Source organism: Myotis yumanensis, unplaced genomic scaffold, assembly GCF_028538775.1.
Source record: "Myotis yumanensis isolate MYYU_CA2020_CCGP unplaced genomic scaffold, mMyoYum1.0.hap1 SCAF_12, whole genome shotgun sequence".
NCBI classification, from domain to species: domain Eukaryota; kingdom Metazoa; phylum Chordata; class Mammalia; order Chiroptera; family Vespertilionidae; genus Myotis; species Myotis yumanensis.
Window position 1 is genome coordinate 2,012,935 of NW_027223763.1, and position 24,219 is coordinate 2,037,153.

Here is a 24,219-nt window from a genome sequence, read left to right on the forward strand (position 1 = left end):
CCGCCCCTGCGCGCGCCCGCCGCCCCGCCCTCGCCTCCCGTGCGCGCCCCCGCCGGGCTAATTAGCAGCGCGGTTTGTTTACAAACAAGGGCGCTCTGCAGGTGCGCGCCGCCCCGGCTGTGCGCGGCCGGGTTCCAGGGCGACCCCAAACCCCGAGCTCGGAGACCCCGGGTGCGTTGGGCGGCGGGCAGGCGGGCGATGGCCGCGCTCCCGCCATTTCCACGCCACCCGGGGGCACCAGGAAATTCGCCCGAGGAGCTCATCCCCTGCACCGGGGGGAGGGCGGCCCGGGGTCCCCGCCCCGTCGCCGGGGTCGGAGGGTTGGGCGGGCGCCCCGCCCCAGCGCGCCCCCCGGGCCGCGTCCGCGGGGCGGGTGGCGGGCGGGGGCGCGCGGGGTGGGGCGCGGCGCCGGCGGGGCCGGGACATGTAGTCCGCGCGCCGCCGCCTCCCCTGGGCAGCCCGGGCGCGGTCCCGGCCGCGGACTACGACTCCCGCCAGGCTCCGCGGCGCAGCGCTTGAGCCCCGCTCGGCTCTGGCGCGTCTATTATGCTGCCGGGGCCGGCGAGCCAAAGAGGAGCCGGCCGCGCGGGCCGGGAGGGGACGGCCGCCGGAGCCGCCGAGGCCAAGTACGCCTTTCTCTTGCTTCCTTGCGCGCGCGGGGCGGCGGGCGGCAGCGGGCCGGGCGGGCCGGGCAGCGCGGCCCCGAGTCCCCGGCGCAGGCCGCCGGCGCGTCCGGGGAGCCGGGCGCCCCAGCCTCTGCCGCCGCCGCCTTTGTGCGCGGCCACGATGCAACAAAGCGCGGCGGCCGCCCGGGCCCCCTCTCCTCGCCCTCCGCCCGCTCCCTCCCGGCTGGCCGCGTCCCGGGCTCGGGGGCGTCGCCGCGTCCTGGGCTCGGGGGCGTCGCCGCGGCCGGGGCGCGTAGCCTGGAGTTGGCACGACCCGCGCCAGTCGGCCTCCCGTGCGCCCAGCCTCACGGAAGGGATTTTTCCCCCCTTTCCTCTGCCCGCCATCTTTTGGAGGGGAAACCGGGGAGGACGCGGCGGGGAAGGTGCGCGGCGCGTCCCGGGCCGCGCCGTGCGCTCCGGCGCCACTTTCTTTGCGCGCCCCGCCCGCCACGGTTCCCCGCCGCCGCCGGGAGGCTCGCGCTGGGGCCGTCGACGCGGCCAGGGCGAGGGGCGAGGCCAGGCCCGAGCCCGGCTCTGCGCGGCCGCCCAGAGTTAGAGGCCAGCGGGCGGCGTGGTTTAGGGCAGCGCCCTCCCAGAGTTAGGGGCCCAGCGCCGAGTTGGAGCCCCTTTGCAGGGTCGCAGCAGCCGGGCCGGGAGGAGACGCAGTTCCCGTTTTGAAATCAGCCTGAAAAGCGCTTAATCCGCGCGAGGGCGAGTTGGAGCGGGAGGAGCGGGTGCTGCTGCTTTCCCTCCTCGGGGTGGGCCTGTTACAAGCCCATCGGGGAGCAGTGCTCGCCCCAGACCTCCGATGTCCACATGTTCCGGTGGGTTCCTCGTGAATAAAGCTGGGCGCTCGGGGAAGGCGATCCCCTCTCCACAGGTTGCTCCTGCGGGGGCAGGGCCGGAGGGAGGCCTTGGGAAACCTTTTTCTCGGGGCCAGGGGCAGTTTTGCAAAGATAAAAAGTGGGGGCACTGCACGGGGACCCCCTGGGCGGTCCCCTGGTTTATCTTGTGAGTTCTCTCCCTTGGGCCCAATCCCTGAGTGTCCTGCGACCCTTATTTTTGGCCAAAAGCTTTTTTGTCCAGAATTTCATAACGTGCCCCCACCCGGTCCCCGTTTTAACCGGGCTACTGGCTGCAGAGTTGGGGGTGCGTGTGTCGGTGGGCTAACTCCAGGCTGGAGAGGCCCCCCGTCTCCAGGCCCTGCCCCTCCCCTGCTGTCCCTTTGCCCCTCCCCACCGAGGGCCGGGCGGAAGGTTCTTTATCCTACTCTTCCCTGAAAAGTGGGGTTCACCGAGTGGCCGGAGGAGAGCCTGGAGCCTGTGCGAGGTGTGGCATTCTTCTGGGCGAATTCTCCTTTTAAAGGCTTTTAAGGAGAATCCAGAGAAGGCCTGAGCCCCTGGGGGGCGGGGGCATGAGCCCTGGGGAGTTAGGGACTCCTTCCCTGCCCTCCCCCGCAGCTCTGAATGCGGGCCTTTCATTTGCAAATAAAGGTCTGAGTTCGCCCTTTTCGGTCTTGAGGCCTTGATGTGCTGGTAGTTACAGATCCGGAGAGATTGGGCACGGACTGTGCCTGGACGGGAGGTGGGCGGCATTTCTCTCTGACCTTTCTGGTAACTTGGGGGCCCCAGGCCTGGGCCCTGGGCGTCTGGAAGCGCCTCCCAGCAGCTCCTGGGGCTTAGAGGCAGCCCCGGCAGGGTCCAGGGAGGAGGGGCTCCTGGGGTGGACGGTAGGCACCTGGTGGTGGCGACGTTGTTTCCGGGAACTGGAGTCATTGCTGTTCTACGCAGCTCACGTGCGCCTGGGAAGTGAGCTTTGCATAAAGGGGTTTGTAAACACAGCTCCCGCCTTCCACTCAGCCAGCCTGCAGCGGCCGGAAAGTGAAAGTGTGGGGGGGACCACCCCGCTCACCTCCTTCCACCCGCTTCCACAGCTGGCGAGTTGCCAGCCGACTGTGGTGAGCTGCGCGCCACTTCCTGGTTGTTGGGGGAGAGCGGGCATTCCCTCGGGGAACGGGGGGGTGGGGGGGGGGCGCCAGGGAGGGGGGTCCAGAGTGGAGTTGACTAACAGGTCCTGCCTAGGTCCCCAGCGCCCGGCCTGGCTGGCTTCCTGTCCATGGCTGGTGCGCCTTGGTGTCCTGCGGCCCTTACTTTTGGCCAAAAGCTTTCTGCCCAGAATTTCATAATGTTCCCCCCACCCCACCCCCCCTCCCGCCCCAGCACAGCTTTGGCGGGGAACTTGCCTGAGGCCGCTCTGCAGGTGTCTTGGTTTGGGGGCCGTTCTAGCGCTTGGTTCAGTGGTTTGGGTGGCGGGTTGTCTGTCGGGAGCCTCGCTCCACCCGCGGGCAGGCCCGGATGCCCGGCGTCTGCGGGTGAGGTCTCCTGGCAGCACCCTTTCTGGAAGGGAAGCCTGGTGACGGGCGGAGAGCAGGGCCCTGCAGTTTGCACCTGTGCCGTCGGGGAGCTTGGGGGGTGGGGGCTGGCGACTCTGGTCCGCCTGGGTGCCCTCCACCCCGCCTGCCCCCTGCTTCAGGAGGTCAGGTGTCTGGGTCGGGGTACTGGCCACGGCCCAGGTGGGGACTGGCGCCTGGAGCTGCCTCGGTGTCCCCGTGGTCAGGAAGCCCTCGGACGCCTGCGCCCCTGCCGGCAGGGAAGCTCGGGCTACTAAAGGCGGAGTTGGGTCAGGGTCCCTCGTAGGCAGCTGGGTTAGAGCAGGGACCACGGAACGGCCTCGGCTCTCAGCTCAGTGCCCTGGCCGTGTGCCCCTTCTGCTAGCTTTTAGCTGTTGTATGAGAACCAGGTCTAAGCTGCCCCCTTTTTTGTTTTTGTGAATCCTCGCCCAAGGATATTCTTACTCGTTTTTGGGAAGAGGGAGGAGGGGGAGAGAGAGACAGACAGACAGCAATGTGAGAGACACATCGCATGGTTGCCCCCTGCACCGCCCTGACCCAGGATCGAACGTGCAGCCTCAGTACGTGCCCTCTAACCACTGAGCAACACCAGCCAGGGCCCAGTTTACCTCCTTTTTAGGGTCTTTCCAGCCTCGACCTAGAGCCGGCCGGAGCTGTTTTGGGGGAGCCCCTCCCCCCTTGCCACAGCCCTGCAGTGTGGGGACAGTCGTCGGGCCGGGTCAGCGAGGTGCCTGGGGAAGTGCTTGTCCAGCTCCTGGGGAGTGTCCCTTAGTCCGCGTTCTCCCACGTCACGGGAGCTGGGCGTGGTGGCCGGCGTGGCAGCATTTCCAGGATGATGTTTAGGAGGTGATGGTGGGGCCAGAGTGGAGGCTCGCGAGTGTCTTGTCCTGAGGACGTTGGCGGGCACTCCTGGTGCCAGCCCGGTGCCGGGCGGGGAGCGGGGCGGCGAGCCGGGCTCTGCTGGCTGCGGACTCCAGATAAGGCAGGCACCCCTCTGCGCTGACGTCCCAGCTGCCTCCAGGGTGACCCCCGCCACGTGTCGGTCTTAGGGGGGGAGACTCACATGGCTGTCACTGTTGCCCGGGATGACGGGAGCCCCCTACCGACCCCCGTGCGGGCAGCTGAAGGCAGAAGGGGCCACAGCGAGTACAGCCTGCGGAACGGCGTGGTCCGCACGCCAGCACATGGGCTGTAGTGAACATCCCAGCCCTGGTGGCTGCGGCTCCGGTGGTGGGAGGGGTGCTGGCCTCTGGGAGCCCTTGGGTGGGGTTGTCAGTGGGGGTGGAGGGTGCGGCGGGGCCTTGCTGCTCCGTCCTGGGCTCCGGCTCTGACGGCCCCCCGGTGGGCAGGAGGGCAGCGCACCTGTTGGGGGAAGGTGTGGACACCTGTTGGGGGAGGGGGGCTGAGTGCCTACCAGAGACCCTGCTTGACCGAGGGCTGCGCCATCCTGGGTCCCACTGCGCCTGTCATGCTGTTGACCCCGCGAGGCAGCAGGAGTGAGGGGTGGGCAGGGGCCCTGCTCTCGGCCGCATTTCCCATCTCCAGTGGAATGAGAGGGTCAGAGGCGTCGGTCGGGGCGGGGCCGCTGCCTGGGGCCGAGGATGAAGCCTGGCAGAGGACCGGAACCCCATGAGGACACCCCTTCCTCCGGCAGGTCTGGAACGCCCGGTGCCTCTCTCCAGCTCGGGGTTGCCGACACCCGCATGGGGTGGCGAGCGGGAGGGTGTCTGTCTGGGTGGCGGTCACGGGCCAGGCTGGGCCTGGGCGCCAGTGTGCACGCCACCCGAGCAGGTGGCCGGTGGCCGATGCCTTGGGCCCAGGTCTGCTATGAGGCCTGGAAGCTCAGGACGTGTCCGCCCCTCTCCCTCTGTGGTCCTGGGGGTCGGGTTTGGCGAGCAGGGCAGGCTGTGCGGGGACGGCTAGGCTTGGCGGGGGTGAGGGGTGAGGGGTGAGGGGCCTCGTTGCAGGCAGCTGTGGCCTTCGGGCCCCGGTTGGTGCAGGTCAGGTGCTGGCAGCCCGGGTCCTGGTGGCTCAGCGCAGCACACGCTGGAGACGTAGGCTTGCTCCCGCCCCCTTCCTGTGACTGACAGGACCAGCGCCCGTGGGCAGCACCGGCACCAGGCACACCTGGCCGTGCCTCTGTTCCAGCATTTTCCAGGGTCGGTGCAGCCTTGTGCCCACAGGGCCGGGCCCACCTGACCTCTAGGTGCTCTGTGGACGGCCTGGGCCAGGGAGGGTGGTCCATCTTCCCTCTGGGCAGTGGGCGCTGGCCATGCTGTCCCCTCACCTGCAGGCCTTCCCCTTTGAGCCCCGTGAGGGGTCTCGGGGGCAGTAGTGGCCTGGCCTTGGGGAGGGGCCTCCAGGGGTGCCCCTGGGGCCGCTAGGCAGGTGTGATCTAAACCCAAGGAGCACGGGGGCCTGGGTTGGGGCACCTTGCAGTGGGCAGAGGCCCCTCGGGCACCGCGTGCAGGCACTGTTTCCTGCTGGGCATGGCGTGCTCCCTGGGTGGGAGGTCCTCACCTGCCCGGCTGCCCTCCCCGGGCCCCACAGATGAGGCAGTTGGCTCCGTCTGTCACTGGCGCCGCCCTGCCCTCACGGATCCTGTTTCCCGAGGCTGAGGCCGAGGCTCCAGGGTGGCCGCTGGTCGGAGTGCCTGGGAGGCTGGCCTGGCGCCTGGGGTCTGGGAGCCCGGGCCACACTCCGAGTGGCCCTCCCGGCCTCAGCTCCTGCCCCAGCAGGATGGTCAGGCTTCCGGGGGGCGGCAGTGGCAGTCGGTCAGAGGTGAGTTGCCTTGTTCAGGGCCTGGCTCTGCCCTTCACCTCTGAGCCTCCACCTGGAAGATGGAGCTCACGTGACCCCCACCAGCCAGGCCAGGAGGGGGCACAAGGAGACGGGGCTGGAGAGATGCAGTGGGGAGCCCCCCTCGGGTGCAGAGAGTGAGCCCCGCCCGGGAACCTGTTTGAAGGCCACTCTTTTTTTTTAATATTTATTGATTTCAGAGAGTAAAGAAGGAGAGAGAGAAACATCAATGATGAGAATCACTGATCGGCTGCCTCCTGCACGCTCCCCACTGGGGATCCAGCCCGCAACCCAGGCATGTGCCTTTGGCCGGAATCGAACCTGGGACCCTTCAATCCGCAGGCTGACGCTCTGTCCACTCAGCCAAGCCGGCCAGGGCTTGAAGGCCACTCTTGCCTTCTGGTGGAGCTGGTGCATCTGAGCAGGCAGGCAGGGAGGCCAGGTGAGCACAGCCCGCCCCTCGCCCCTCGCCGGGCCCTCCTCTGAGGTGGGTGCTCGCTCCCTGGCTCTCTTCCTACCTCCGCCTCCCCCTCCTGGCCACGGTCCCCAGGACTCCCTCCCCGCAGGCCCTCAGGTGTCCCCTCGCTGGGCGCCCCCTGAGGACCAGGCTCCTGTGGAGGTGAAGCCGCTTCTGTCCCTCCCCCTCCGCCTCCCCCAGCCTCAGCCCAAGGAAGGGCTCCTGGCTCTGGGCTGGGCCGGCCTGGAGATGCCCCCTTGGCCCAGCCCCTGCCCACCTTCCAGGCCTCGTCCCCTCCACTCCCACCCCCACCTGACTTGGCATCGTGGCAGGAGGGCCAGTGCGGCTGCTGTCGCATTTTCTAGATTTTCTTAAAAATTGACTTGAGAGCCAAACCGGTTTGGCTCAGTGGATAGAGCGTCAGCCTGCGGACTGAAGGGTCCCGGGTTCGATTCCGGTACCTGGGTTGCGGGCACATCCCCAGTGGGAGGTGTACAAGAGGCAGCTGATCGATATTTCTCTCTCATCGATGTTTCTGATGAGAGGGAGGAGAGAAACGCAGATGAGAGAGAAACGTCAATCGGCTGCTTTCCGCACCCACCACGCCCCCCGCCGGGGAGTGAACCTGCAGCCTAGGTGTGTGCCCTTGACCAGAAATCGAGGGCCAACGCTGTAAGAACCACGGAGCCAGGGCGCCTTGGTGGTGGTCGGCCTCCACGTCCCTGTGTCTCTGTCCCTTACTGACTCAGTTTGGGGCTGAACCCGGGGGGGGGGGGGGCAGTACTGATCTCGTTTCTTCCTGGGAGCCGCACTGGCCTCCCTGGTCTTGGAGCGAGGCCCTGAGCCCCCCCCAGGGAGGGCGGCCGAGGGGACAGCTGCTCAGTGGGGTGGCGCGCCCTTGCTTTGCGCCGATAGGTGGGCTCTGTGGGGATCCGTCGGGCAGGCCCAGGGGTGCGGTGTGGCCGGCCGGACCCCAGGGGCGGACGCGGTGCTGTGCCGAGCGCTCCCTCTTGGGGAACATGCCCTCCGTTTCCCCTTTAGGGACACTCGGGGCTGCGGGGCGGTCCCCACGCCCGGGCAGCGCCTCCGCCCTCGGAGGAGGAGACCCCGCTCTGAGACACCGGCCTCCTGACCGAGGTGCCATGGGAGCCCCGACCCTGGCCGGACTGGTTGGTTTGTGTTTTGAGTATTTTTTTCAAAATAGAAATTCCTTCACACTTTTTTTTTTTGTAAGTATCTTTATTGATTTCGCTGCTGGGGTGGGGGGGGGGAGACATCCATCCGTGATGAGAGAGAAAAATGGACCGGCTGCCTCCTGCAAGCCCCCCACTGGGGATCGAGCCCACAACCCGGGCCTGTGCCCCGACCGGGTATCGAACCCTGACCTCCTGGTTCATAGGTCAACACTCAACCGCTGAGCCCCGTCGGCCGGGCCTTCGCACGTTCTAAGAAGAAAACCTATTTGTTCAGAATTGAAGCAGAAAGAGCACAGGCAGCCTCGGGGGCCGGCGTGCACTGTGGGCGTGGGGGCCGAGGGGGCCCAGGTTCCCGCCGTCCCCCTGCCTCCCGGTGGGGATCCCCCAGTCGGCCGGTGGGTCTCCTTTGCCCTTGTCCACACCTGCGGTGTCGCTGTCCGGTCTAGAGAAGCGTCCAGGGGCCAGGCAAGGCCAGGCTTGCAGGAGAGCTGCCTGGAGGCCACCGGTCCTAGGGCCTGGCCGGGCTGGTGTGTGGCCGCACCCCGAGGCCCCCTGCCTGCCCGGCCGCTGTGCTGCTCGGGGGCGCCCCCCAGGTCGGGGATGCGTCCTGTGGCTGTGGCCCGGGGCTGGCTTCCTGCCGCGGTGGGAAGAGGGAGGGAGGCTGAGGGCCGGGCCCAGCGTGTCCCTGAGCTGCGCCCATCCGTCCTTGAGCTTGGAGGAGGCCGGTCTGCACCTGGGCCAGCAGCCTTGGACCCTCCTGCGGGCCCCGTGCCCCAAGGTCACTCTGGGCCCCTGGCTGTACCCTGCCCGTTTCTGGGCTCCCGGGGCCATGTGGCAGGACTAGGGACCCATCTGACACCGGGGCTGACTGCACTGGGAGCCCAGAGCTGGGGTTGGCACCGGGATGCCTGGGGCTCTGGGAGGTTCGGGGAGGCCCTGGCGGGGCCGGCGGGGGGGGGGGGGGGGGGGCGGCGCTGGAGCAGAGGGCCTGAAGGAGGCGAGGGTGTGGTGAGAGGGCGTGGCCATTGCGTCCCTGCAGCCAGGACAGGAGAGGAGCCCCGGGGCACAGTGCGCCCTGTAGGCCAGGTGGGCGGTGCTTTCATGCAGAGGGTCTGAGTGAGGAGGGCCGCCCCCCCCAGGTTCATGGCGATCCCAGCAGGAGGCAGGGGAGCTGAGACCGGAAGTGGTCACACTCTGGCCCAGTTCGGGTTTGCCCACCTGCTGGACCTGCTGGCACTGGGCACAGGGCAGCGAGGTGTCGATGACCCTGGCGTGTGCCAGGCTCGGGCTTTCTGTCTGGTGGTGAAGGCGCAGCCTCATCACCGTTGGCACCAGCCGACAGGGCTGACCTGCCCACTGAGCCACCCTGCAGACCGGGTCGCTGCCCTGGGGCTGTGAGGTCGAGGAACGCAGGCGCCACTCACTCCGGGAGGGCGTGGAGGAGGGGAGCCGGGCTCCCCGGGTGGTCGGGAGGTTGGCGTGCGGGTGAGCAGTGCCTGGTGGATGGTGAGCCCTTTCCGCTCGGGGTGGCAGGGGCAGAGCGTAGGGTGCCAGCCAGTGTCTCGCAGTCAGCGCGGGGGACAGCCTCAGCTGGCGTGCCAGCAGTCGTGGCGCAGACACGCCACATGGCCCGTTGCCGCCTACCGACAGGGTGCTCACCAGCTCCGGGTTCCACCGAGTGTCACAGCCTGGCCGCCATCACAAACCCACAGCCGTTCTCGCGGTTACGGTAGAACCTCGCTCGCTCCAGGGTCTGCCTGGCAGGCTCGGCTCTGCGGGGTCGTCGCTCTCTGCCTGTGGATCGATCGCTCCCTGATCCTTTAGGGCCTGTAGGATTGCCCGGCCCACTGCAGTGGAGTCGGCCCCGGCGGTGGGCAGTGAGCCGGGCCGGGTCCTGGGCCCCCACCTGGACAGCAGCCGCCTCCCCGCCCCTGCGCTGCCCAGGCGGCGCGTACTCAGGTGGCCTTTTGCCACCGTGTCTCTCTGTGCCCTGCTCGAGGCCCTTGAGAGTGGTTTTGTGGCAGGTGAGGTTGGCGTGACCAGGGCCGTGGGCTTTGCCACGACGGTGCGGTGTGTGGGGAGCTGGTGGTGGCTGGGCGAGGCGGCAGGGCCTCCGGTGACCGCCTTCCTCTGCTGTCCCTTCTCCCCCAGGTGCTGCCTGGTCGGGCCTGGAAATGGGATGTCGCGCCTCCGCGGGGAGGACGCGAGGGCCGCCCTGAGCCGCTGCTGCGACGGCCAGTGAGCACGCCCCCGGACGATGTCCACCACGGCGACGGCCGCCCCCGCGGGGATGCCGGTGGCCCCGGGCCCCGTGAACCCGCCCCCCGCCTGAGGTCGCCAACCCCGCCAAGCCCGGCCGCAAGACCAACCAGCTGCAGTACATGCAGAACGTGGTGGTGAAGACGCTGTGGAAGCACCAGTTCGCCTGGCCCTTCTACCAGCCTGTGGACGCCATCAAGCTGAATCTGCCCGTGAGTCCGCCCCGCCCCTGCCTTGCCCCTGCTCGCGGACCTGCTGCGCTCCCGGCCTTGGTGCCGGAGACGTGGCTGGTGCTGGTGCTGGTGAGCCAGGCATGGGCCCGTGCCTTCAGCGGGGGGACAGCTTAGATCCCTTAGTGGCCAAGGAGAAGAGGGGCTACTTGGGATACAGGGGAAGGGAGGGCGCTGCCCCTGGTGCAGGGAGAACCCATGCTTCCTGGTGACAGGAGGGTCCAGGAGCGAGGCCCCCCCCCCGCCGTCCCATGTGTGTTCCATCCCCCCCGCCCCCCGCTCTGTGCTCTCTGCTGAGCCCCCGAGGGCAGTTGCTCAGAGCGGCCCAGGTGCTGACCCCGTTGGCGCTGTGCTGACCCGGCGTCCGGTGGCTTTCCTCCTTGTACCCACATAGAGGACCCTGTGTTTCAGGGGACGCCCTGGGTCAGCACTTGGTAGCTGGGTTCTGGGCCCGGCCAGCCCTGCCCACCTGTGGGCCCTTGAGCGAGGTTTGGAATGCGGGCGGGGCTAGGCCCCATCCCCAGCGAGACAGCTCCGTGCCTCAGCCCGTGCCTCTCTGAGACCCTCCCTCCACGTAGAACCCTGTCAGCCAGAGGTCCCGAGCCGGCGAGCGCTCGCCCCAGACGGCATGCCCACCTGCCCTCGGGGCCAGGCCCTGGCCAGCCCCGTCCCCGGGGCAAAGACTTGGAATGGCGGGATGACGATGTTGAGTCCGTCGGTAACCCCCTGAAATCTCTCCCCCAGGATTATCATAAAATAATAAAAAACCCGATGGACATGGGGACTATCAAGAAGAGACTAGAAAACAATTACTATTGGAGTGCAAGCGAGTGTATGCAGGACTTCAACACCATGTTTACAAATTGTTACATTTATAACAAGGTGAGAAGACGCGTGCGGCGGGGGCCCCGAATGCCCCGAGAGCCGCCCACCAGCCTGGGGGCACCTGGGCCGGCCCGGGCACTTTGCACACTCGGGCCCCGATCCCCACACGTGACCCCCACGCACTGGGGCCACGTCCCCGCGGGAGGGGGTGAGACCTTCCGGAAGGAGGTGACACAGACCAAGCGCTTTATTTTTTTAAATATGTTTTTACTGATTTCAGAGGAAGGGAGAGGGGGAGAGAGGTAAAAACATCGACGATGAGAGAGACTCCTTGGTCGGCTGCCTCCTGCTCACCCCTTACTGGGGTTTGAACTGCGACCTCCTGGTTCATAGGTCAGTGAGCAATCACTAAGCCACACCTGCTGGGGGTTCTTAATTTTTTAAAACAGTTTCCACATTAAAATTTATTCTTTTTACCTCCCTCCTGCCCCACCACAATTTACAAGTTTTACTTACTGGTCTCAGAGAGAGGAAGGGAGAGACGTGGATTTGCTGTTCCTTTTTTTTGGGCATTCGTTGGTTGATTCTTGTATGTGCCTTGACCTGGGGGGGAACTCGCCACCGTGGCGCATGGGAGCGAAGCTCTAACCCACTGGGCCGCCCGGCCAGGGCCTCTTAGCACAGCGGTCGCCAGCCTTCCAGACCGCACGGACCCCGGGTCGGCGACCGCTGTCTTACGTTTCCAAGTAGATGTGTCTGAGCTCAGCCAGCGCGTCCTGCAGGCGCGCGGCTCCTTCCCCGGCATGTAACCTCGGCTCTCCCGTGTCTTCAGCCCACAGATGACATAGTGCTAATGGCCCAAGCCTTAGAGAAAATTTTTCTGCAGAAAGTGGCCCAGATGCCCCAGGAGGAAGTTGAATTATTACCCCCCGCTCCGAAGGGCAAAGGCCGGAGACCGGCCGCAGGAGCCCAGAGTGCAGGTAACCGTGCGGGTGGTCCTTCCGTCCCGGGGCCGGGCCCTCGGCCCCTCAGCTCCGCTCCCCGTCTGACGTCTGGGCAGTGGTGACGTGCACTCCAGGGCCCGGTCTCAGCCGTGGCCGCGGCCCGTCCGGGACACGGGGGCCTTGGTGGGGCCCGTCTGCCCTGGAGCATTCTGGGAGGAGTGGTAGTTTGCCACGTCCCCAGGCTCCTCCCGGCCCTGGCTCCAAGGCCTCCTCTTCTGGAGTCCCTGCTGCCCCCTCGCCCCTCTGAGGACGTTGCCCCTTTAGCCTTGTGTTCTCTCTTATGGGAGGGGCTGTGCCACCTGTTGGGGAGCCCTAGGGTCTCACTTGGTCCCGATGGAGAGGCGGCTGGAGGTGGCGGAGCCCCCGAGAGAGGCCGGGCGGGTCGCCAGCACTGCTGGCCGTGCCGGGTTGCAGATGGGGACTGCGGGTGGTTTAGTAGCTCCATGCGGGTCACTCCGATGGCTCCTGGTAGAGTCGGGGTTCACCCCACTTCTCAGGCGCAGGCCTGGTCTTATCTGCCAGGCTGCGTGGCTTGTCCCGGCCAGAGGGGGAGGCCCTTACTTGTTGGGTGAGCACCCACGGAGGCGGGCACCCACGGGGGCGGCCAAGATGCAGGGCCCGTGTCTGGGGAGGCAGGGCTCCTCCGACATCGGGCCGGCAGAGGGGATGGTCCAGGAAGCTTCTGGAAGGACGGCGTTTGCCCCGCCTGCCCAGGAGCCTGGCCTGCTCAACCTCCTGTCCTGTCCTCAGGTTCGCAGCAAGTGGCGGCCGTGTCCTCTGTCTCCCCGGCGACCCCCTTTCAGAGCGTCCCCCCCACTGTCTCCCAGACGCCCGTCATTGCTGCCACCCCTGTGCCAACTATCACCGCAAACATCACGTCGGTCCCTGTCCCCCCAACTGCTGCCCCACCGCCTCCGGCGACGCCCATCATCCCCGTGGTCCCTCCCACACCTCCCGTCATCAAGGTGAGCGTCCGGGGTTCCTGGATTTTGGGGGGGGGGGTGCGGGCAGGCGGGGACTCTGCCGCTGTCCCTGGCCACCGGCCGTGTGCGTGTCGGGCGTCTGGTGCATGTGACTTCTGGATGTTTCTCGCCGGGCCTGTGAGGCAGACGAGGCGACCGAGGCTCGGGGGCTGCAGGTCACATGGCTGGCGAGGGCAGGCTGCACTCGAACCCCAGCTTCTCTGCCCTGAAACCCGGGCCTTGGCGGTGCACGGGGCCAGGTGGGGAAGGCGTGCGAGAGGAGGGTGGGAGGGTCTCGGCCCATCCTGCCCCGCCCAGCGCACACTCGGGTTTTCAGCCATCAGCGTGGGGAGGGCAATCGCCTCCCCTGCATCGTGTGCCCCTTGGTGTGAGCACCTGCACCTTCATCTCCCCGCTCGCTCGCCTCCCCCCTCGCCTGGGAACCTTTCACGTGGGACTGCCCTGGCCGGTCGGGGCTGGCGGCTGCCGTCCCGCTCACTCCCAGTAGCCGCGCAGGCACTGACATGTGTCGTCTTCTCCGGTTTGACCCTCGCAGCGACCCTCTGGGGCAGGCAGTGTTCCCCCATCTTACAGATGAGGAAGCAGGCGCTCAGGGGGTTAATGGCTCCCCGCAGGTAACACGCTCCTCCGTGGCCCCCTGACCCCCCGGCCTTCACTGCCTGCACTTCTGGACGGCTCCCGGCCCGGCCGCCACTGCCCTCCCGGCTGGTGTTGGAGCATGTCCTGTTTGCCATGGCCAGACCAGCCCCCTGGGCCCCTGCGCACGTGCTTGGCATCCCTGGGTGCCCGTCAGGAGTTTGTGGAGAGCCAGCTCGGGCCCCTGGCAGCCGGGGGTCAGGGGCTCATTTGGGGCAGCGACCCTGGTGACTGTAGACAGCAGGCTTGTATGAGGCCATCTGCCCAGGCGCGCGTGGCTCGTGGCTCGTGGCCTCTGCCTGAGCTGAGACGCGGGAGCCGGCTGAGTGGTCTCGGGGACACCTCGCCCCAGCTCGGGCACATGGCCGCGAGGCCCCAGGGCTGCTGTTGTGCCCAGAGAGACCTGCGGGCGCCATTGCCCTGGCATTACACATGCTCTCACCGGACACACCCACTCCGGCTCGGGGTGTTTCAGCATCACACCCCCCAGAGGGGGTGGAGTCCAGACCCGCCCCTCAGCACCTGCTGTCCCCGCCCCCACCCGCATGCCTTGCCCTCTCCTGCTCCAGACAGTTGGCCTGGAGGGCGTCGGTTTTGAGGTCCTTGTTGGAACATTCCCTCTGTCTCTGTCGCCCCTGAGCCTGAGTCCTGCTTGGTGAGGATCCCGATGGCGGCCTCTCGGTCACGCCTGACCCGGAGCCCCTGGCGCAGCCGGCCCGGATGCTGGTCAGGAGCGGGTGGATTGCATGCTGCCCCTCACGGCTCAGGTGTGCCAAGCCGCTGGGGCCTGGGGCGCAAAGGGAGAGGGCAGTTTGGGAAAGGTCCCAAGTCCAGCCTCACCACTGCCAGCTGTGTGACCTTGGGCCGGCGACGCGGCCCTCTGAGCCTCCGTCCCCATTGCGGGGGCAGCTGGGAGGATGGACGCGGCCGAGCGAGCATGGCTTTGCTCGGTGCCTGGCCGGGAGTCATTGCTCCAGAGCAGCTGCCACGACTCACGGTCTCAGCCGGCTTCGCCCTGGCGCTCACTGGTGGTTTTGCTGTCACAGAAAAAGGGCGTGAAGCGGAAAGCAGACACGACCACGCCCACGACGTCCGCCATCACCGCCAGCCGGAGCGAGTCGCCCCCGCCGCTGTCGGACCCCAAGCAGGCCAAGGTGGTGGCCCGGCGGGAGAGTGGCGGCCGGCCCATCAAGCCGCCTCGGAAGGACCTGGAGGACGGCGAGGTACCCCAGCACGCGGGCAAGAAGGGGCGGCTGTCGGAGCACCTGCGGCACTGCGACAGCATCCTCAAGGAGCTGCTGTCCAAGAAGCACGCGGCCTACGCCTGGCCCTTCTACAAGCCCGTGGACGCCGAGGCGCTGGAGCTGCACGACTACCACGACATCATCAAGCACCCGATGGACCTCAGCACCGTGAAGGTGCGGGCGCCGGGCGGGGGCGGCCTCGGCCGGGCAGCTTCCTGTCCTCCAGCCCCTTGATCCCCACTTCCTGTTTCCTTCACTTTCCTCCGTCCCCGGTCCGGAGCGCTGCAGGTTTCTGTAATGGGGGTGGGGTGGGGGAGGTGGGGGGGGAGTAGGCGAGGAGGCCCTCCCAGTGGCCACGCCCTCACCGGACAGAAACCCAAGCTAGAACCCAAGCCTGGCCTGCAGCTCCCGTGCGGGGCTTCCCGCCCGGGGCTTCTCCAGGCTCGGATGGGGGTAGACGTGTGAGCAGGGGCGTCTGGCTGAGCCCGGGACGCGGGCCAGTGCCCCTCACGCCCCGTCGCCGTCTGTTACAGAAGAAGATGGACAGCCGCGAGTACCCGGACGCACAGGGCTTTGCGGCCGACATCCGGTTAATGTTCTCCAACTGTTACAAGTACAACCCACCCGACCACGAGGTGGTGGCCATGGCCAGGAAGCTGCAGGTAACCCGGGTGCACTCGGGGGCCGGGGGTGCGGTCCGCTGGGCGAGGTGGGGTCCGCAGCTCCGGGCGGGGCCCTAGGGGAGACCCTGGAGTCTCAGAACGTCCAGTGGGAGGCCCAGAGCCGTGTCCATTGACGTGGTGGCCCAAGTGCTGGCCGGCCGCCACCTGCTTCCTGGCACTTGGTGCCAACAGCCCCCTCAGCCTCCCGGGAGCTACAGACTCGGGTGGGGGCAGCACGCAGGACATTCCGGCCGAGGGGGAGGGAGAGGGCCGGTGTTGCTCCTGCAGCCTCGCTGACCGGAGGTCTGGCCAGTCTCTGCGCTGGGGGTAAGGCCTTGGGGCTGCGGCGGTGGGCACTCTGAAGTGACGGCGGCCTGGGCAGCCCGTGCTCCTGACAATAGTCGCCGACAGACGGACGGACAGCACGTGGGAGGAAACCACTGTGGGAGGGCGGGGCGTCCAGGACTCAGGCAGCCCCTGCTCTCTCGCAGGACGTGTTTGAGATGCGGTTTGCCAAGATGCCGGACGAGCCGGCAGAGGCGCCCGCGCTGCCGGCCCCCGCAGCCCCGGTGGTGAGCAAGGGCACGGAGAGCAGCCGCAGCAGCGAGGAGAGCTCCTCCGACTCGGCCAGCTCGGACTCGGAGGAGGAGCGGGCCACGCGGCTGGCGGAGCTGCAGGAGCAGGTGAGCCTCACGCCCTGCCAGCGGCCCCGGCGGTCCTTCCCCGCAGCGCCTGGGGGCAGGGACCAGGACGCGCTGCTCTGAGGCCCCGCGCCCCTGCCTGCTGGCCTGGCCCCGCAATGCTCCGGAGCCTTGGTGGGCCCGGTGCCTCGCGCTGCCCGAGAAAGGCCTGGCGGGAAGGCTCTGGCAGCAGCCACGCGGGGTGCAGGCTCTCTCGGGAATGAGGCTGCCCTGCCCTGGCCTCAAGGGCCCCTGCCTCACTCTCCTCATTTTCAAGTTGGGGCCAATACTCCCGCTGCTTGAGCTGTTCTGACGATGGACTGAGAAAAACGTGAATTGTTTCCCCGCATCAGGCAGCCAGCAGGTGCCTGACATCTGGGGTTCTGGCAGGGAGAGGAGCAGAGAGGGTGGGCCTCTGACTCTGACCTGAGCCTCCTTAGAGATGACACTGCCGGGAAGACGGCTGAGCGCAGCCAGCTCCCCGCCCCTCGTGCCCGGGGGCTGCCGGGATGAGAAGCACAGAGCACTTAGCACGCTGCCAGCACACGTCGGCACCGGATCCTTCCACCCCGGGACCTGCTGTGAACACCGCCTTTGTGCAGCCGTTTCAGCCTCTGTCTGCCTCAACTAAACAATAAAAACGAATAAGAAAACCGTCAGCCACCATTTACCGAGTCCTTACTGTGCCCCTGCCCCAGGCTGCGTGTTTTATCACCAGGCTGGTCTTGCTGCTCTCTGCGCCGCCTGTGACCAGATGCCTTCTCCGCAGGTTACCTGAGGAAACAGGCCCGGCGACGGGCCAGCTGTCACGGGCAGTGGGGGCAGAGCCGTGGCTCCTGGGCCTGTGTGGCCCCCGGTGCGAGGTGGCCGGGTGTGCCCGGGGCCCGCTCAGCGCCTGCTCTTTTGCAGCTGAAGGCCGTGCACGAGCAGCTGGCCGCCCTGTCTCAGGCCCCCGTGAACAAGCCAAAGAGGAAGAAGGAGAAGAAGGAGAAGGAGAAGAGGAAAAAGGACAAGGACAAGGAGCGGCACAAGGCCAGGTCCGAGGACGAGAAGAAGGCCAAGGCCGCCCCTCCCTCCAAGCAGGCCCAGCAGAAGAAGCCTCCCACCAAGAAGGCCAACAGCACGACCGTGGCCAGCAGGTGGGCCCACCGTCGCCCCGGCCCCGGGAGCCCGGGCCTCGCGCCTTGGGGGCTGTGTGTGGCGGGAGGAGCGTTGGGTGTGGGGCTCAGCGTGGCCCCGTGGCTGCAAGTCCTGGTGGTTCAGAGCCTAGGCGGTTACACAGATCGCAGGGTGGGGCATTGGTGTCCTTGTCTTGTATCCCCTCTATGCCCTCTTCCACCTTTTATCCCCCCCACCACCAGCACCACGAGACTATATACATATATATATATATCTCCTATATAATAAAAGCCTAATATGCAAATGGACCGAACGGCAGAACTACCAGTCGCTATGATGTGCACTGACCACCAGGGGGCAGACGTTCAATGCAGGAGCTGCCCCCAGCCTGCAGGCCCTAGGCCAGCCAAGGCAGGTGCCAGCAGGGGGCCCCCGATTGCCCTGCCGGTCACCCCACAGAGGGAGGCGACTGGCGGTGGTGGGGGCCGGGGCCAGTGAGCAGGCCCCCAGTCGCCCCACCGGTCACCCCACAGGTTGGCCCTGATCGCCAGCCAGGCCTAGGGACCCCAGCTGTGCACGAATTTCATGCATGGGGCCTCTAGTGTGTGTGTGTGTATATATATGTCTATATGTGTGTGTGTGTGTGTTTTTTATTGCTTTCAAGAGGAAGGGAGAGGGAGAGATAGAAACATCCATGATGAGAGAGAATCATTGATCGGCTGCCTCCTGCATGCCCCCCACTGAGGATCAAGCCTGCAACCTGGGCATGTGCCTTTGACTGGAATCCATCCTGGGACCCTTCTGTCCGCAGGCTGACGCTCTATCCACTGAGCCAACCAGCCAGGGCGAGACCTTTTCTCATAGAGTATTTAATGCTATACATTCCCATCTAAATGCTACCCCGCAAATTTAGGAAGTGTGTTTATTTTCCAAATGTTTGGGGATTTTTATGGTTTAATTCCATTAAGGTCAGTGATGAACACTTTTAAAGTTGTTAAGACTTGTCTGGCCCAGCGTTGGTGAAGGCCCGTGTGCACTGGAGCGGAAAGTGTGTCTTCTCCGCTGCCGAGTGGCTGTCAGTCAGGGAAAAACAAACAGAACAGCCAACAGGCAGAAACCTGGTCTGGCCGACCCAGGTGGTCGTCGACGGGCTGACGGGCTGGTCTCTGCTGACTTGTTAATTGCCAAGAGGAAGTAGCTGGATCCCCGAGCTCCAGCTCTGGCTTTCCCACGTTCCTGCATTTCTGTTGGATTCTGCTTCGCGTATTTGGAAGCTTGGCGGTCAGGCGCACACGCCTGCGGGACCGCGAAGGCCCGTGGTCGGGTGGCCCTGTTGCCATCATGCAGCGTCCCTCTGTCTCCAGTGACGTCCCTTTTTGTGAAGTCTCCTGTGTCTGAAATTAACTCCGCTACGATAGCTTTTCTCTGATCAGTGTTCGCATGGTCGATTTCCCCCTCCTCCTTTTTACCTTTAACCTACTTCTGTCTTTATATTTAAAATGTAAGTCAGGTCTTTTTTTAAAAAAAATATATTCTTATTGATTTCAGAGAGAAAGGGAAGGGGAGAAAGAGAGAAACATCTATGATGAGAGACAATCATGGATAGGCTTCCCCCTGCATGCCCCCTACTGGGGATCGAGCCCGCAACCCCAGCATGTGTCCTTGACCGGAATCGAACCTGGGACCCTTCAGTCCGCAGGCTGACGCTCTATCCACTGGGCCACACCAGCCAGGGCAGGTCTCGTTTCTTATACAACCTGCTCGTCCTTTTTCTTTTCGTTGGTGTGTTTAGACTGTTTATATTTAATGTAACGGTTGGTGCCCTAGGGTCTCGGTTCACCGCGCATCATGCCCTGTCTGTCCCCTGTTCTTACTCCTCGTCCCCTTAGCTGCCTTCTCGTGGCGGATTTGGACGTAGGCAGAGGTCAGGGTTTGACCTGCTGAGTGGGAGATGCCTGTGGGGCTCTGAGGCTTGTTGTTTCCTGGGTGAGGCTTAGGACCCAGCCAGCCGGGGGTAGCCTCAGGCAGCCAGCCTGGCTCCTCTGCTTGGGCCCCACCTTGGGCATGGGCATCTGTAAGAGCCAGGAGGGGCCGGAGCTGGACGGGAGGGGGAGGGGCGGGCCGAGGGGACAGGGGCTCCACGCCACGCCGCTCCTTGCCTCCTGCCTCAGACAGCCGAAGAAGGGCGGCAAGCAGGCGTCGGCCTCCTACGACTCGGAGGAGGAAGAGGAGGGCCTGCCCATGAGCTACGACGAGAAGCGCCAGCTGAGCCTGGACATCAATCGGCTGCCGGGGGAGAAGCTGGGCCGCGTGGTGCACATCATCCAGTCGCGGGAGCCCTCGCTCCGGGACTCCAACCCCGACGAGATCGAGATCGACTTCGAGACCCTGAAGCCCACCACGCTGCGGGAGCTGGAGCGATACGTCAAGTCGTGTTTACAGAAGAAGCAGCGGAAGCCGCTCTGTAAGTCGGGAGCCTGGCCTCGCGGCACCCCCCACCCCCTCCTCTGCGGTCCAGGTGGAGCGCCAGGCGGCCCCTCGCCCTCAGCCCCTGGCCCTGCTGTGCTCCGCTGGGGACAGAGGTGGGCCGGCGGGTGCACTTGGCTGCCTGTCCCTCCCCCGCCCCCGCCCCCACCCCGCCCGGCTCAGCTTCGGCTTCTCCCACAGCCGCCAGCGGGAAGAAGCAGGCGGCCAAGTCCAAGGAGGAGTTAGCTCAGGAAAAGAAGAAGGAGCTGGAGAAGCGGCTGCAGGACGTCAGCGGGCAGCTGAGCAGGAAGCCCACCAAGAAAGGTACCAGCCGTGTGGCAGCCGGGGGGCGGGGGGGGGGGGGGGGGGCCGGGCGGGCGTGGCCGCAGACCCGGCTTGAGTTGGTGGCTCCACCACGTCACGAGGCCCGATTTCCTAGCTGTGAGCTGCCGCCCAGCGTCCGCCCCGCTCAGGGCTGGAGGCCCCCTTGGCTCACCCTGGGGAGGGCAGAGCAGTGCTCCTGTGCCTGCCTGCGCCCCTGACTGCTGGGCGGCATCTCTGTGTCGGCAGGTGGGGGTGCTCAGCCCACCCACACCCCGTCAGCTCCTCGTAGCAGATTGCGTTCATTTTTCCCGTCTCCGGGGTGTTGGATGGTCGTATTGCTGTATATGTTTGTTTATTTTTATTTATTTATTAGCCTATTTTTCCTAAGTGACAGTAGCACAGACGTCCCCCATCTATGCTATATTCACTCCCCACCCTTCCTACGCCAGACGGTGGGGTTTTCTCAGCCAGTTGTCCAGTCTCCGACGCCACCTGGATACCCAGGAATTCAGTTCAGTCTGACACGTCCTCAGAGTCAGTGCAGGCCCGTGGGGCGGGGCTCGGCCCACAAGAGCGCCCGCCTCGCACTCCAGGTGCGGGTCCTGGCCTCCCGCAGCGCTCACCCACCTGCTGGCTGCACCCGGGGGTTCCCGAGCCCCCCTACTCCACTCGGTCACGTGCTGCACGGCTCGCGGAACTCAGGCGAGCGCGTTATCTCCTCTCAGGGCCGTGATACAGGGTGTGACCCAGGGGTGACAGCCAGGGGTGGCAACCAGGAGCTGCCTCGCCCTCTCGGACGGCCACCCTCCCGGCTCCATGTGCTTCTACCCCCCCCCCCCCACCATGGAATGGGGCTCCATGTTCCCGCCTCCTACATGGCTTGGTCCTCCTGGTGACCAGCCCCATCCGGTGGCAATCTGGGGGCCCCAGCCAGACACTCATTAGTATAAACTCGGGGGTGACCCAAAGGATCTTATAAATAACAAGACATTCTTACCCTCCGGGCGTTCAGGGGTCTCGGGACAGACCCACAGACGTCTCATGACCCGCAGCCTCATTAGCGCTCCCTCCTCTTCCACAGACACGTGTACACACACGTTCATCATGTGACCGGGCCGAGGCGTGGGTGGGTCGTGGCGGGGAGTGGGTGTGAAACTGGATGTGCTGCAAACGCCGCGTGGGTGACGGCGTGGTGGAGCTCGAGGGGGGGGAGTGGGGCGATCCAGGGGCGCGGGAACAGCCTCTCACCCGCTGCGTCTCCCCCAGAGAAATCGGGCGCCGCGCTCCCCGGAGGGCCCTCCCGGCTCAGCAGCAGCAGCTCCTCGGAGTCGGCGAGCAGCAGCTCCAGCGGGTCCAGCTCGGACAGCAGCGACTCGGAGTGAGGCGGCCGGGCCTGGCCACTCAGCCCGCGGCCACCGCCCGCGGCCACGCCGACCTCCGCCGTGTCCCCTCCTACAGTCAATATACTCCTTCCGTTCACGCTGTGCAGGTCTCTCTGTCACCCAGTGTCCGGCCTCCGCCCTTGTCGCTTTCCTAGGTCAGAGGTCGTGGGTCCCGGACTTCGAGACGGTGTGCGTCCACATCACGTCTCTTCTTTGCCGCTGCGTCCGAGGGCTCGGAGATGACAGCTGCAGACGCTGACCTGGTGGCCGCAGGAAAACGAGGACGATGCATCGGAGCGTCCGTCCCTGCAAAGCCCTGGCCCAGTCCCGCGCCGGTCCGGGAACCGCCTCCACGCAGTGTCTCCAAGGCCGTTCTGTGTCTGGAAGCTGTTGGCTTCGTCCCTTCCCCCCTGGTGTCCGAGGGCCGCCGCCTCCTGCAGGCGCCGAGGGCGGTTGGCCCGCGTGGGAAGTGGTGCTGGGCCAGGCGGGGTTCCTCGTGGCTCCGACTGAGTTTTGCGGGGGGTGGCGGTGGGGGGACGGCCAGGGGCGTGCATGGAAGGGGCTGTGGAGGTTTTCTGACCTTTGCGACGCCAGGAGCTCCCGGGTGTGGGTACAGAGGCTGCGTGTGCAGGTTTCATACACTGAAACTTTTACCTCAACTTAAAAAAAAAAAAAAGAAAAGATAAAAAAAAGGAGACTTTTTTGTAAGGTTCAGCAATTTTCTACGAAAGCCCCCCCCCATGTGTGTCCCCACCTCGTCAGCGCTGCCGCGGCCGCACACTCCAGGACCGTCGTCCCACTCATGTATATATGAATACTTTATTTATTAACACCATTGGTCATTTTTTTAAAAAATAGAAAAGAAAAACAGAAAAGAAATGCATTAAAAAAAAAAAAACAGCAGAGATGCAGGCCTCCCGGCCTGTGGAGCCCAGGCGCTCCAGGTGCTAGTCCCTGCGGTGCTCCGAGCCTGCGCCCGCCCGGCGGTGGGGCCGCGCCCTGTGTGTGTGACGTCGGAGACGCGCCCGGCGCCCCCGCTGCAGCTCGCCCGTCCCCTCGGCTTGTGTAGTCGTTTTGTACTCTCCTGGTCTCCCTCAGACTGTTTTAAAAGAACCCGGTTTAGGGAACCCCAGCTATATAATATAAACTTTGTAATCTGAGAGGGGGAAAATGTATAGTAAATCTAAGTCTTGATTTTTAACTTTCTATTGTAAAGAAAAGAAGAATAATATACAGAGTTTAACAGAAGGTTATGTTCTGGTTTTGTGTTGCCCGGAGGCTCCCGGACGGCCTTTGAGCGCAGGGATGCCCGCACCGCCGGCCTGGGTTCCGAGCGCCGTGGGTACAGCCAGGAATGCACGCTCGGCCTTCCCGCCCGCCCCCCCGCAGCCCTGGATGCGGGCCCCTCACCTCCAGGCCTCCTGGGGAGGCACTGCGCCCCGCTGCCCATGCAGTCTTCCAGCCGCTCTCGGGGGGTCAAAGAGCCTCCGGCTCCAGGAGGGCCCCCCAGGACTACACAGCTCCCCCTGCTCAAGCCTTTTCCATTCAGCAGAAATGGCTGAGACGGGCGTCTCCCAGGCAGCCCCGGGGGCGCTTCCCGCGTGGGTGCGGAGGTGCAGCCGTGGTGTGGTCTGTGCCGGTGCCGGTAGGGCTGGTCAGCAGTGCCCGAACAGGTGGCGACTGTAAGAACCGTGGCACAGTCCTGCCCGCGCCAGCCCTCCTGGCCGTGGGTCCCCCCGTGGCCGTGGGCCCGCCGTGGCTGTGCGCTCCGCTGAGGGTGCGGGGGGTGGAGTTCCATTTCCCTGACTCCTGGGGACTCCGACACTTGGCGAGTTCTGGGCCAGCTTGTTAAACTTTTAAGTTTTGTTTATAGGAAATATATAAGTGGGTTTTAAAACTTGCCATTTTTAAAGTTTCCCTAGTTTTTCGAAGTGTTTTCTAAACAGGCCTTTGGTTGGCATATTTAACCTACGACTAAGGAACCAGTGCCCGACGGGCGAGCAGGGTCTCACGTGATGCCTGGGGGCTCCCGTGGAGCGCCAGCCCCACACGGGGGTGGAGAGCAAAGGGTCATCCGTGGGAGCCGCTAGCGGGAGAAGCGCCTGGCCCCAGAGTTGAGCGCGGAGGGAGCGGTCTGGGCGAGACAGCGGGTTCTCGGGCCTCCCCGGGCGCTGTCCCTGCTGAGGCGCGTGGCTCGTCGGTGCTGCAGTCCCTGCGGCTCTCTGACCGGACTGCACAGCGGTGTCTCCCGTCTGGGCCCCTCTGGCCTCAGCTCACCTGCGGGTGTTGGTCATGCCCCTCTGTGCTGGGGAGGCTGCGGTTTGGGGGGGGCCTGCGTGCGTGGCCTGAGTCTAAGGGGAGGGACCCGTGTGTTAAGCTGGTCGGCCACGCGGAGGGAATGGCTTTGCAAACACCCTGGTGACTGACCTCGAGGGCCAAGGGCAGGCTGCCCGTGTCCTGGGGCAGGACGGCTCCCTGCCCGCCACACACTGTAAGATACGTCGCCTTTGCGTTTGGGTTTGTTCTTTTGCAGATTCACGTCTTTTACAGTCGTTTGGGGAAAGCAGCCCCCGCGTGGCGCTTCCCGACGTTTTCCTTTTTATATTTAAAACGTTGCTTTTCTGTATGATGTGCATGCGAGTTTACCGTACCTTTTCTTAAACTTTTTAGTGCCGTTCCTAGTATATTCCTGTAAATGTCAGTTACTGAAAACGAGTCCATTGTACGTAGTTTTAGCTTGTTTGCGGCAATGCTGGCCTCCACACACAGAATAAAATGGTAGCAAGTGCTCTGATGTTTCTGGTAATCATGGACCCTTCCCCTGGGGTGTTTGTTTTGTTTTCATAATAAAAGCAAAAAAAATAAAAATAAAAAAGGA

The 24,219-nt window shown here is 65.2% G+C and overlaps 1 protein-coding gene across 1 annotated transcript; it reads left to right on the forward strand.

The window, feature by feature from the left end:
* Positions 1–543: 543 nt before the first annotated feature.
* On the forward strand, positions 544–24,219 carry BRD3 (bromodomain containing 3). Its single transcript, XM_070430334.1, is given in 13 exon segments — positions 544–626; positions 9,679–9,847; positions 9,849–9,998; positions 10,761–10,898; positions 11,674–11,821; positions 12,596–12,810; positions 14,511–14,882; positions 15,242–15,370; positions 15,862–16,053; positions 16,960–17,189; positions 19,341–19,633; positions 19,837–19,959; positions 21,226–24,219. Coding segments are annotated over 12 exon segments (2,169 nt in total). The 5' UTR covers positions 544–626; positions 9,679–9,784; the 3' UTR covers positions 21,342–24,219.